General features: G+C 42.8%; 1 protein-coding gene across 6 annotated transcripts in view; it reads right to left on the bottom strand.

Annotated features, from left to right (window-relative positions):
• Positions 1-13,995, bottom strand: part of ASAP1 (ArfGAP with SH3 domain, ankyrin repeat and PH domain 1) — a 161,887-nt gene that overhangs the window by 132,226 nt on the left and 15,666 nt on the right. For 5 of the 6 annotated variants that reach the window (XM_037378731.1, XM_037378728.1, XM_037378729.1 and 2 more), the window contains exon 2: positions 10,505-10,591. In XM_037378731.1, the coding sequence (XP_037234628.1) occupies positions 10,505-10,563 (59 nt within the window). In that variant the 5' untranslated portion in view covers positions 10,564-10,591. Of the gene's footprint in view, positions 1-496; positions 663-10,504; positions 10,592-13,995 lie in introns of those variants that run through there. The other variant, XM_037378734.1, reaches the window with a different exon arrangement.

Genomic DNA, 13,995 nt, shown 5'->3' with positions numbered 1-13,995 from the left:
CAAGTTTCGCCGGGGGTGGGGGTGGGGGGAAGATGAAGGGATAAAAAGGTGGGGAGGGGTGGGGGTGAGGAAAAAAGCAGAGGGAAGATGTTAACAGCCAGCAGAGACCCCCAGCATCAAAGCAGCGGAGCCGCAGACAGGCTGAGGCTTCGCCCTCTACATCCAGCCTCTGCCCCGGCCGCCCCCTCCTCCTCCCGGGCAGGAGGTGAAGGGGGGAGAGGCCTCGCCGCGGCCCCCTCGCCCCGCGCTCGGCCCCGCCGGTGGGGAGCGCTCCCTCGGCTGCCTGCGGCCCCCCGACGGCTGCGGGGACGGGGCCGCCTCTGAGGAGCCCGGCCCTGCCGCCGGCGCTGAGGGGAGGGCGGCGGGAGGAGAGGGGAGCGGCGCCCGCCAGCCCCCACCCCGCCGGGCTCAGCCCCTTTCCCCACCCCGCCGCCGATCCCCCTCACGCCCCTCGCCTCCACCGCCGCTCCCACCCGCCGCCAAGCTGGGCACTAACTTGTGCGGGCTCCGGCTGCGCCCCCCGGCCGGGGGGAAGGAGGGGAAGGGCCGGGGGAGGGGGCGGCTGACCGGGGCTGGCGGGGGCTCCCGCCGCCGCTGACAGTCACCCGGTGACTGACACGCGCTGCCCGGCGCCCGCCCGCAGCCGTTACGTGGGGCCAACGAGGAAGTGCTCTGCGCACGCGCGGCCGCCCGCCTCCTCCTTCCCCCTCCCCCGGCCTCGCGCACCGCCCCCCCAACCCCCCGCTCCTGCCCCGCGGGGGGCGCGTACTGGGGGGGCGAGGGGGCGGCGCGCGCGGGGGGGCTGCGGCGGTGCCTCTCCTTGCCTTTTTTTTTTTTTTTTTTTTTTAATTTTATTATAAAAAAAAAAGGGGTGAGGGGCTCCAGCCCTGTCCCCAGCCCGGAGACCGGGGCTTCTCGCGCCGGCGGCCGTGTGGCAGCGGCGGCCCGGCCCGCGCCTCAGCCCCTTCCCCAGCCCCTTCCCCAGCGCCAGCCGCTGGCGGGTACACCCCAGGGCCAAGCCTGCGGCGCTGGGTTGTTTTCCTTCTCCGAGCCCCTCAGCCAGCCGCGGCCCCTTTGCTTCGAGCCCGTGTGCCACAAGCCCTCGGTGGCGTAAAGCCTGACGGCTTCTTCCAGCCACCGCTGGTAAAGTCATCACTCGAAGCAATCTGACTAGGTAGATTTTTACCCTCTTTCTACTTAGGTAATGTTTAGAGAAGTCCTGCTATGTCTCACTGACACCCTTGAAGCTGCTATTACTGATGCTGCTCCTGAGCCCTCCCAAAGAGAGCTGTGTTACTGCCCAGACGGCTGGACACCCTCGTACCACAGAGCAGCAGCAGCACAGGCTGCCACCTTCCTTGCATCCCTGGCATGCTCCACGTGGTTTAACAGTCCAGCATCCCCTCACAACCAGTATTTTTGAATAAGTTAACATATCCTTGATCTGTTATTGGATCATGTAACCCTGGGAATTGACAGACAGCACTAATAAGGTTTTTTGGGGGGTTGTTGTTGGTTTTTTTAGCTTAGATTTTGGTGCCCATATGTGCTGTTCTAAAGACAGCTAGGTCTCAGGAGACTCAAGTAATTATGGTCATCTGCTGTTTCAGTCTGATTTATTTAGTCATCCTATGTGTTTTCCTTCTCTTTGCATTTGGGATTCTTTCCATAGAAACCAGGAAATTCAGGAATGGTAAATATTCTCAAATCTGAACAATTGAAAATGAGCAATATTATATGGCTATATCCATTCAAAGGTTTTAATGTTCTGTATATAAGGACCTACTGTATTAGAATGCACTTTGGCTTTTACATGGTTTTCACAGAATCACAGAAGGGTTTGGGTTGGAAAGGACCTTTAAAGATCATTGAGTCCAACCCCAAGCATATAACTCTAATAAAATGCTTGCGCAGCTCAAATAAATTTGAAAATATCAACTAAAGGCTGCAATGCCTGAGTAAGCATAAAAAGGAGATACCTGATTTGTGTATACCCATAAAAAATGATTTGCATGCAGTCCTGCCAGCAAAAATATGACCAATACTCCCGAGAAATGGTCCTGCCTGAACATGTTTCTTTGATTTCATTGCATTAGCAGAAGCCCTCCATATGGCCATGTGATTGCTGCTGCTACTGCTTCACGTGATCCCGCTTTCCGGCACAAAGGCTCTGGGCTCATACAGATGATTGTTAAACGTCATGAGACTCTGAAAGGTAGAGTAGGCAAGAGGAGGAGGAAGCCAAGAAAAGAACTGCGTGGGAGTTGCACTGAAAAATGGATTTGGGCGAAAAAAATTGAAGCACTGAAGAAGCAACTGGAGGGGTGGGACGGAAATCAATTGAGGATCGTGCTCATAAAAGCAGTGGAGGAGGTGGCGAGATCAAGAAGATAAAAATGGCTGGTAGCATCCAAAGCAGTGTGGAAAGGAGAGTGAAGAACTGTGTAGGGGTTTAGGCTAGGCAAGAGCTGTTGGCAGCATCAAAAAGAGCTGTTTCAGTGTGCCTAGCCTGCATGGAAACTGGATGGGTGAGCAGCTGGGATACTGCCCGAGGGCCAAATGGGGTCTCTCTGGTCATCCCCTGTAATTTCCTGCAGAACATCAATCATAGGCTGTCACACAGCCATTCCTAAGCCAGACCTATCATCTGCAGGTCAGCTATGGTGTTCACATTAGGAGGAGTCCCGATCGCTCTCCAGCAGATTTCAAGTGAGGATAAATCCATTGCACTGATGGGTAGACTGGTTTAATTAATTGACTTCTTTCAATGTTAAAGTTGAATTGTTCTTCAGGCTATTGAGCATGAACAGTAGCCTTTGGATCGTAAAATAACCTCATCTGGTATCCTAAACAAATCCTACCCCAAAGAGTGTGGACAGAAGCTGGACATGTTGCTAGAAACATAATTTCTTTAATATTATTTAGAGCAAATTTCAACTGCAGAATTTAAGAGCATGTCCAACAAAGAAAGGGAGGGGGCAGGCCAGGGAAACTGGAGCAGTGAAGAATGACAGAAATGAAGGCACAGCAGAGAGTAACAGTAGCTGCACTTCTATGTTTCCTCATCAGGAGAATTTTATTTTTTTTTTAAATACTGAATATATAAAAAATAGAATACTGGGAAATAAAAAGAACAGTGCAAAACCTAAAGATTAAATAGGAAGATCAATAGCTCCCAATCATAATTGCCTATTAGTCTGGTTTTTTGACAGTTCTGAAATTGTTTATTAAAGAGGATATGGTACTCAGTTTTGCTGCTTCGAAGCAGCATTTCCTCTTCCCCTATACAAATGCTAGTGGAGAAAATAGCCCTATGGGCACGACCTCTTTAGGCTTGGATTATTTTCACTTAAACTCACTGGAAGCAAGATTAGTTAATTACTCTGATATTAATAAAAAAATGATACCACTTGCCTGTAAAAGTGTGCTTACATTTAGTCAAATTATATAAGTGTTTCAGATAGCTTTTAGTGGATTTCAGATTTAACCATGCTTCCTGTTTTGAATTGTGATCAGTATCTGAGATTCACTTCTAAATTAGTAGGATGCACCTCCTTATAAATTGTCACTAACTGAAATCACTGTTTCACTTCACAAATGTCAGAGAATAATCAGCAGAGTGTGAAAGTTACATTTCACGGCGTCTGCTCTAACGCTATCTTAGTCTGTGCAAGATCCTGGGGGAGGCTGTGCTGCAGCCTTTTTCTCATGTAAGGCTTGCCAACAGAAGTTATGCCTATCTCACTCCTCTTGATATTCTGATGTGAAATGCATCTCTGTGTCCACCCTGGGACAAGCTAGCGTGGGTGAGGATCGTGCAATCAGCCCTGGAAAGCACACTCCTTACTGATGACACACTGCAGTCAAGGAAGTTGTGCTGTCTTGCCATCCCACCCAGTGATTCACTCTACAAATCCATGTGATTCCCTGTCCTTTTTTACTGTGATTGCCAACAGGAGAGTTAATTACAGCCAACTGATAATATTTCTGCAATATTGGTGATAGTCACCATGCTTAGGGAGAGGCTAAGGAACACAGCAACGACAGCACAAACTACTAATGCAGGTGTTTGGCAATAAGCTGAATAGCGAGTATGGTATTTTTCATTTTATAGTACTCTAGTCATTTTTAGATTGAGATCATCAGTTCATTCACAAGAGCTGAGCAGTACTCATCAGGTGATGATGACTATTGTCATCATTGTGAACTTTCAAACATTACAGGTATGTGCCAGAGGTGAAAAGCTACATTGCGCTTGCATAGCTCTTCATGTCCTCGGTGCAGTAACTGTTTAAACGATGCAGCGGTGAGGTAGAGAACAGCAAGATTATCTTTCTATTGTAGATACGGAGACAGACAGGAGGCTGTGGCCCTGCTGACCAAAAGCAGGGCTGTATTTTTGGCTGTCTAGAGTTAGTCATGCAAAGTCAGCTCTTCAGGGTATCAGCGCCTCAGCTGTGCTGAAGCCTCCAGTGGATCTCCGGCATGATACAATTAAACTACCTTGCAGAGAGCAGCCCCAGGATCAGCCCTGAGGCCACGCTTGCCTGCTGCGCAGATAGCGAGTGCACAAACACAAACTCAGGTGTGGTTGCCGCTTGATTTTTGGAAACAAGCTTGACCCAGGTCCCTGGCTGTGCACCAGATGTGCTGGCAAGCATGCTCAGACAAGCTGCCTTCAGGGCTGTTTGCAACCTGTCAGTGTGGCAGTGAAGTGAGTTGTTAGCTGAAGAAGGAAATCACTGTGCACATGGATACTGTGCAGATGACTCCTCTTGATTAGCACAGACACAGTAATGCCAGGATCTTACATGTCAAACTCGTTTGTTTTTTCTTCTTCAGTATGAACAAGATGATGCCACCTTGCAAATCTGGGTTTACACCTACACTCATTTCTTTACTTTCAACGTCCCCATCTTGACTATTACTGCTGATAGGAGTGGTATGGGTCAGGCATTAGTGTTTAATTAAAACATCAAATCATTGAAATACACATGCTTTTGTTAGTAAACCATATAGTTGTTCTTTTTATGCCCCTTAGAATCTTCACGAACATGGAAAGTATCACCAGTTCAGCAGCAAATAGCAACAGAACTAGTGACATGCTAAAACTCATCAGAAAAATATCCTTAGGCTATGCTGCTCTACTATTCTGAATAATTTTGTAGTTTGGTGTTATATTCATCCATTTCAGCTAAACACAGCAGTCAGCATTGCTTCCCATCCTCCTTCCTATCCTAACTATGCCTAATGGGATCACACTACGGCATAAGGCAACCATGTCATTTGATACCCAATATAGTCGGTTTCAGATTCCCTGAGAAAACATCTATATGCTAAATTGCTGTTGTTACATTATTATAATTTCATTTTCAGGCTACTTTTGACAAAATTAATGGGAAATACTTATTTAAATTTATGGCCATAAGTGCTAGAATATCCAGAAATATTTCTGAACAACAATTATTCTCATTTGAGTTGAATGTTGGGCTTAGAGGAAAAAAGGAGCTTCAAATCAATAAGAATCTCAGCAGGGTGAGTTTGGCTTTCAGTTTTGGAGTATCTCCTGCTAAAACTCCATAATAAAGGTTTTCTGTTAATGGAACTCTCATGATTTTGTTTTGAAAAACAAAACCACCCCATTTATGTAAGGGCACGTAACATCATCACTTTGTACTTCAGTGGGAAATGTTTAGTCAGGAGGAGTTTCACCTCCAGGAGCAGTGCCCTCTCAGAGGATGATCCTGTTGGCTGACTGAGCCTTGTACAAAATGTAACAACTACATATTTTAACCTGCAGCATGTTTACACTTTTAAGATCACGTAAGTGCATGATGTACTCACAGGAAAAGGCAAAGTCTATTTTAAACGTTTAAGCCTACATCACACATAGTGACTGGTGCTGATTTGCTTTAAGGGAACTTACATGGTAAACTTCAAAGTGTTTCTGCTGGAGAAAGAAGGCTGTTGGATTTGACATTTGCAAACAAATCTTATAAATTATTGTGTTATTAGCACAGAATTGTCAGGTAACTTTCTGGTCAAAGAAAAATGTTCTTATCTAAATGGTATCACTGTACATGCAGCAAACAAAAATCCAGATCCAGCAAACCAAAATCCACATCCAGCAAACATGCTGATTGCAATTCTGTATTTTTAAGCAAGGGTATCTACCAACACGGCTTATGGAGCACATTAGCTGCATCAACAATGTGTCTTACTGCTGTGACTGTTTCGAATACAAGTATCAGATGATTTCAGTTTTAATACTGGCATCTCTGACCATTTGTCTTCACTTGGTATTTTTAATTAGATAAGAAAACATAAGCAACTGTCTTAGAAACTACAGTATTAGTTTAAAAGCCTTTTAGCACTAGCATAGTGGCTTAAACAAAAGGTTCTTTTTGCATTCTTTCAATATTAATATGACAGCAAAAAAAGAACCCATTGTGTTCTCATGATAAATGACATTTTGCTAACATTAAGGTCTTGAGGTTTTAACACTATATGTACCAAATGAAAAAGATTAAATCAAAACATCAGAAACATTCCAATGTATTATATATTTTGCATCTTATTTACTTGAATGTCCTGTGTGAGAAGTTTGACTGAAAAATAGGTAAAGCTCAAATAGCCATCTCAAAGGACAGCTGAAAATAACAGCACTGAAAATGAAGTGCAACACTGAGTTACACAAGATTAAGCTGACTAATCTGCTGATTCAGTTTTGCCTTTGTTTTTTGGTTTTGTCATGCAAGATCAAGAGTCATGCAGGCAAACACATAATGGCATTCCAGGCTCGCAGTAACTACAACAAGCAACAGGCTGTTCCCCTGCAACCCCTGCATCCTCCAAAGAGAAACATGGCAACATGCTCACTAGCAACAAGAGGCAGCAGGCTGAGGATGGGAAAGGCATGCTCTTTTTTTGTCACAGGTGTGCTGAAATTGGTATTTTTATTGCATGAAGGTTTTTTGTTAGAGATGCTCATTTAAAAAACCGTACTTTCTTTCATAGAAGGTGCAATACTGCACGTGTTGGGAGAGATCAGATTCAAATACAGCCCTTAAAACATCTACAGAACATAAAACCACAGCTGTATATTCATTTATAAGGACCATATTTTGGACAGTCCAAAGGTATCAAATGCTTGTGAATGCTGATGGATAAGAAAACTGTCAGTGGAGCCTCTGGTGAGTGTAACCCCACACATTGCTTGCAAAGGGAACAGTGGCACAAGGACTGCCGACCCCACAGGAGCTGCTCTCCCAGCAGTACACACCATTGCCGTGTCATGAGGGTGAGGACCAGCATGGGGAAAACCTGTTTGTAGCTGTCCTTGCAGTCCTTGGAGGATTGCTGTGAAGGTCACAGCGGACACATTAGCATCAGAGCAGGCCATGCCGGTGGGATTGCAAAGCACAAGACAAAACCAATACATCATGAAGGAGTACTCTGAAACAAGAGAAAAAAGAATTCTTCCAAAGCAGGAATCATAGTATCTGAATAAGTTTGTTTTTTTTTTTTTTAATATGAGAAATGGCAATGACTAAAATCAGAGAGTGATACTGCAGAAATGAACATGTTGCAGGGCAGCTGGTATAGCAGGCTCTCCAAAATAAAAAGAGAATGAAATAAAGCTTCAGCCCGCACTGCAAACATTTCAATATTTTCTCTTCCCCTCTGGAAATGATAAGGCTGTGTCATTATCCAGGCATGTCTCTGGTTCTACCTAAGCTACTGAATGTATGCTGATGGCAGCATGCATCTTGCCTGCAGTGACACTGGAGGTTCAGGCCAAAATGAACCTTGGAAGCAGCTTACGAATAAAATAAAGGCTTTGTGGACCTGGGATCACGTCCTTGAGCTACCACTCATGGCTGTGACATGGCATTTGAGCTCTGTGTGCATTGTTTCTCTGTCTGTGGAATGCAGGCAATTACCTTTATTTTTCTAGGTGAAAGCATGGTGGGATTTTCCAGCTGAGTAGTGCTATATCAGAACTAATTTATTTTTATTACACAGTTTATTGTAAGAGTTTCAAAAAATAGCTTAAGGATGAGAAGCGCTCTCAGGCTAAACAATTTCATCATCATTTTACTGGTTAGATAAAAAGGATTGGCAGGTAAATGAAAGGGTTTCTTTCTACTGGTTGTTCATCATATGACAACATGAAGCAGAGAGATCTGGTTTTGTGAGGGTTTTTTCCCCTCTGTGTTATGAATTTATTAGCATTAAAGCAGTACTTAGTGGAAAAAGAGGGACTGAGACCCCATCATGCTGAACAGATACATGGAAGTAATTTGTGGCTTCATACAAGCTTTTCTATGACAGTTTGCAGACGTGCACATGTATGGGCTTACTGAATTGAACTCAGAAACTGGCTCATAGTGTTGACTGAACATACTTAATTTCTTAATTTCATCTTGTTAGAGAAATGCTGGAAATAAATCTGCAGATGTTGGATGTCATAAAAAAGGCCCTTGCAACCACTGAATTTACTGGCACATCTGCATTTCCCTTATACAAGCCTTTATTTTCAAGGATGCATCACTTGGCCACACTCTAGGCTTGAATTCAGCATAGGAAATTTTCAATTCAGGAGTGATGTCTTTGGGGTTTTGGTGGGGTTTTGTTTGTCTGCTTGTTTGTTTGTTTATTCAGATCAAGAAGTTTAACAATACGTAAGACTTGATATCTGCTTTAATGCTCAAAGTCTTGTCACCAAGCAAAAGTTACTCAAATTTAAAATTAGTGTCTGAATGTTTTGTTAAAGTAGACTTTTGAATGTTGTAGTTGTGGCGTTCTGTTAAAACCCAGGACATCAGACAACCATCTGGAAGTTTTTGGAAACTGGTCTTGCTGCATGGACCTAGTCTCTGTTCAGTCAGTGTTCACATGGTACTAAATGAAGTAAAGTTCAGAATTTTGTTCTAGAAGTCCATCACAACATCCCCTCTCTCTGATTTCTCATTTGCTTCTGCTTTTAACCACTGAAACTGATCTTGTTGCTTCCTAGGTTAACGGGCTCTTACTGTTGACTACAGCAGAGGGTGATCATACGCTCATCTGTCCTGCCTCCAATGATTTTTTTTTAATGCATCGCGGGTCTCAGTAAATTTGAAAGGAGGGCAGGAAAAGTGTAAAAAATCTTCAGTTCCTAGCAGTTTTGTGGGAAAATAATAATTAAAAAAAAAAAAAACAGAGGAAGAAGATGTTTATTAGCCCTATGGATAGAAAAGGCTCACCTTCATCTTGTTCTTTATCAAGGTAAGCAGTGTATGAGAAAGATCCTGTAAGTGTCCCAATCATGGGAAGAGTTTCATTGATAGTTTGCACCTCCATAGGAGCTGCAGTCAAGACACAAATCTGTAGGAAATTAAGTTTCATTAATTTCAGTGATCTTACCACTATTTATTCACTTGGTGGTGGTTATGTTTTATTTTATTTCTCCAAGAAAATTTAGGAGCAGTAGGACATAAAAACTTAAGTGCTGTTTTAAAATCAAATAGGAATATGCAGCTTAATAGCTTCATACTTTTCGAAAGATGATTGTTTGACTTCTGAACTCTTGCTTATTTAAGGCATCATGGACTTAAAAAAGAAAAATATGTGTAGCCATGTGAGAAAGCAAATGCACCAAAGGAAGGTTTATTCAGTTTTCAGAAGATCAGCAGTAGTGATTCACCCTTCTTGGCTGGGCTGGAGTGCAATATGGTCAACCAATTTCCCCAGGGAAGAAGAAAAGATGAAAGTCCCACACTGCTGCGATGGCCACGCAGGGAGCAGTGACCTGTGCCAGGACAGCTCCAGCCAGTGTACCAGGTACAAAGAAAATTTCAGCCTTAACCATCAATGTTGTTCTGTAGGGGTTAAAGTCAGGCAATCCAAACGTAGCTTTTAGTGGTTCAGTGAAACACAGTAAAAACTTTAAAACAAGAGCATTCACCACCCAGAGACTGAATAAACAAAAGCATATTTAGACAACTGTGTGCTGTTCAGCACTTTACATCACAAGAAGAGAGTCCCTCCTCTTTCAAGCCCCCGCACAAATCTTGCCATAGATTTTTCAGGCTGATCTCAGAGATTTGTTGTTTTCAAAGTTAAAACAACATCAGTTACCAGATCTAGATGAGTTGAAAGGAGTTACAAAAAGCGTCCCTTTTATACCCTGCCCCCCATCCAGCTTTGAAATCTATGAAAGAAAAGCAAAATACTTAATAAATGTTACTGTTTGTCCTGGTACTTGCTCAGGCAGCCAATACTTTTTTAAGGATTTTTGGAATTTTTGATCCTTGGAAGGATCAATAGGTTAGAACTTATCTGAAAAACACCCCCTGTAGTAGTGTCCAAAGTGGCCAAGGAAAAACCCACTGGCACATACTGCAATTGATAAAACCAATTTCTTTTAGGTTTTGGGTTGTTGTTTTTTTTTTCCATAGATTCTGACCTGCTTTTACTCTTTAAACCAATTATTTATATTTATATCTTTCTTCTTTCTTACCGATTCCATAGTGAATCTCTTGAAGAAAAACTTGAAAGCCTGGAAGCTGAAGATCTCATGTCTCATCTGTCACAACCAGAAACCTACCTAGATGTGGAAAAAAGATGAAGTAAGTGAAACTGACCAAATCCATGCGTCTGACAAGAGCATTTACTCCAACAGTCAGTTTGAAACTATGTCTATTAATTGTTCAGTGATGGCAATTTATCATATCTTATTTGATTGCTGCATTTGATATTGGGATGAAATCACTGTGGTAAACAGATCCATTAGAAACAGCCTGAAAATAACATCCTGTTAAAAATTGCTACAGAAGAGCTTCATTTAGCTGACTGGGAAAACTCTTCATTTAACTCAATGTGGCAACTACTCACTCAGCAGCACTGATTGCAGAGCTGGTAACGTCACCTGTCCAAGTTGTCTAACACTTCAGAAGACCTAGTTTTCAGATATAACTTCAGTCTAGCCATTCAGGCTGAAAATGTCCATATCAGGAGTATGCACCAGACTGATCTTTTTTGGAAGATGGAGATAGAATTTGAAGGATAAAGAGACTGGAAGCAAGAAGTGGCTGGGTGGGGTGGAATCCTCCATGGAGGAGAGGTGTGGGGAAATGGTCATACCAGGACATGGACAAGTGGTTTCAGAGTTTTTCATCAGACTTCACCATTACATTGCATACATTTCCAGTTTAAGACTTATGTTGCTGTGGGGGAAGGAAGCTATCACCGCCTCTGGAGGAGGTGGGTAGGACTGGGACATGCCTTTTGCTTTGGGGCCTGCTGGGCTGATCTCTGTGGTGGGTCCAAAGGGACAAGGTGGGAAAAGACTGATCAGGGCTTGGGGTGAGATTAAAGGATATCTTGGGGAGAAAAAGGGTGCTGGGAAAGAGAAGACTACCCAGAAGCCATTGCCTTTTAAGATGAGGTGGTAAAACAAGGAAGCTGGGACAAGCTACACGACAGAGAGAGATATGTGGACCAGGGCTGGCAGAATGGGAGGTCTGACAAGGACCTGACAAGGACTCATAAGGATGAGATCGGGATCAAACAGAGGGGCCAAGGAAGAAGGGGAGAGGGAGGGTGGCCACCTCCAGATCACATCTTTGCTTAGCTAGTCTTCTCATTTCCATTTGAGCACACCATCTGATTCCATGAAGAAAAGCATATCTCTTCCTCTGTGAGTTGGGGTTTTTTTAACCTTCTCTCTAAGAGAAGTCTTGTTGCTTCTGTTGACCTATTTCCCCAGAGAATCTGTAGTTTGTTTATGGGGTTTGTCCTGTTTGTTTTATGTTTCCAAGTATGTCATGTGGGTCTGGAGGGTTGCCAACCCTTAACATTAAAAATAACATAGAATAATCCCAGTCTCCAAGACACTCGGGATTTCATTAAAAATTGCGACATGAAAGTTTTTGGAAGGGATGTTACTGTATCTCTTTCCCCTTCTGTTTCTGAGCCCCCGGGATACTTTCCAGTGAGGTCAGGAGTTCTTTTGCCATTAGGAGGGCTACACATCTCTCAAACCAGCAGATTTCAGATTTGTACATACAGGCTGGAAAGCATCTAAGATTCTACCAAGTATGCCACCAGCTCGGCAGCACAGGAGAAGAAATGGTTACAGGCTCCGTCTGTAAGAAAGAGGTGTGTCCATTTAATACTAAGGCAAGGGTGTAAGAGGAGAGGTATCTACCTTAAACCAAACATATTATGCTTGATATCACTTTACATGCAGGAAAAAGGTGTTAGAAGAAGATCCGGACACTGCACTGGTTTTTGTGGACTGGGAAAGGCCTCCACCAGCAGACAACCAAGTACCACTGTCTTACAACAAAACCACAGCCACTGGCAACCCTGGATCTGACTCAACCCATGACATGTCTGCTTGCTGTTCAGTTTTACAGCACATCTGTTCCTTTTAATGATATTATCCATCTCCTTAGGCAAAACAGTCACCTTCATGATTATAGGTTTATGCTATTCAAATCAAAGCAAAAAGAAAAAAAATATAATGGCTATTGCTTTCTAAATTGAATGCTGACCTAAGTTCACAAGTAACTATGATTTACATTAGATTATGTTTTGAATTGATGGTAATTTATTTTTCGTAAGTCCAGAAAGTCACAGAATCTCCTTATGTCTCCTGTAATAAGCTACTGAATGTTATTTAATTACTCATTTGCTATAGGCAGCGTTGCCAGCATTTGTGGTTAGATCTCAGTGGATCAGGTTGATTATACTTCCTTTCTAGGTCTCCGGCTCATTTCTGGGCCTCTCAGTACTACAGCAACTAGCAAATAAAATGAAATATGAAAGAAATCCAGAAAATTATTTATAAAGAAATCAAGCTGGTTGAAGTTATCAGGATTGATTGATGAGAAATAACACTACAAAGGAAACATATGTGGCTCTCCTAGAGAGAAGAAAGGTGGCCCGGTGATGCTTATGCTCATGTGGGTTCAACTTGGACAAGTTATTAGGGTATCATTCAGATGGCAAACTCCTCAAACCTTATGCCCATGTGAATGTTTTGTCTGGGTAGAGTCTTCTGAGGCTAAAGAGAGCCTCATGGAACTCTTGACCCAAGGACAAATTTTGTCTGTGTCAAGATGGCATCTTGGCTTTGTTTCTCACCCCCCAAAAAACCCCAAGAAAAACAGTGCTTCCTAACCATCTTTGGCAATGAGAAAGTAATGCTCTCAGATTTATGTAAGGCAGTATGTGAGTGGGGGTGGGGAGTGAATAGGAAATGTAAAACCCCGGAACAGAGAGGGAACAAGGAAAACCTGCGGAAATATGATTGCTTTTTACCTAGGGACACCTACACTTCAAAAGAGAAAGACTAGTTGGGGCTTAGGTAAGAAAGAGGCCTAACTGAGAACAGAGTGACATTAATGGCAGCTGGGTGACACTTAAATACAATATAATAATACAATAGCAGATTCTATTAGTCCATGAGGAAATAATCTGTTCTTGTGCCTGATGATAAATACACACAATCATAGTGAAATAATTGGTACAATCTAAGTGCTTGACTAATCCTAGCTCTTAACTAGTAAGTATAATGTGTTGAATCCCTGTATTTTTAAGCTTTTAGAACTGGTTAAATAGTGTAGAAAGCCAATGGATTCTCAGGAACAGAATACAAAAATCGCCAATATACTGGATAATAGTAAGAAGACAAACCTTATGCATGGATTTTGCAGAGGGAAGGAAAAGATCAGGAAACACTCTTGCAATCTTATTACTTGCATTTGATATTGCTTACACTCTGTGTGATTTCATGCGTAAGTCATTTAATGACCTATTTTAGTTTGCTTTTTATTGTGGAGGATTTTTGCTTTCATAATAGAATACACAACCTGAATAACATTAATATAAATACATATTTTGCACGTCTAACGAATATTTTAGGACAAGTATTAACCAGCCAGTTTTCATGTATGCCTGAACTGGAGTTAACCTAACTACAAAAACTCAAACAAGCAAAAGTTA

Source organism: Falco rusticolus, chromosome 3, assembly GCF_015220075.1.
Source record: "Falco rusticolus isolate bFalRus1 chromosome 3, bFalRus1.pri, whole genome shotgun sequence".
NCBI lineage: Eukaryota > Metazoa > Chordata > Aves > Falconiformes > Falconidae > Falco > Falco rusticolus.
This window is presented reverse-complemented; position numbering and strand designations above follow the sequence as displayed.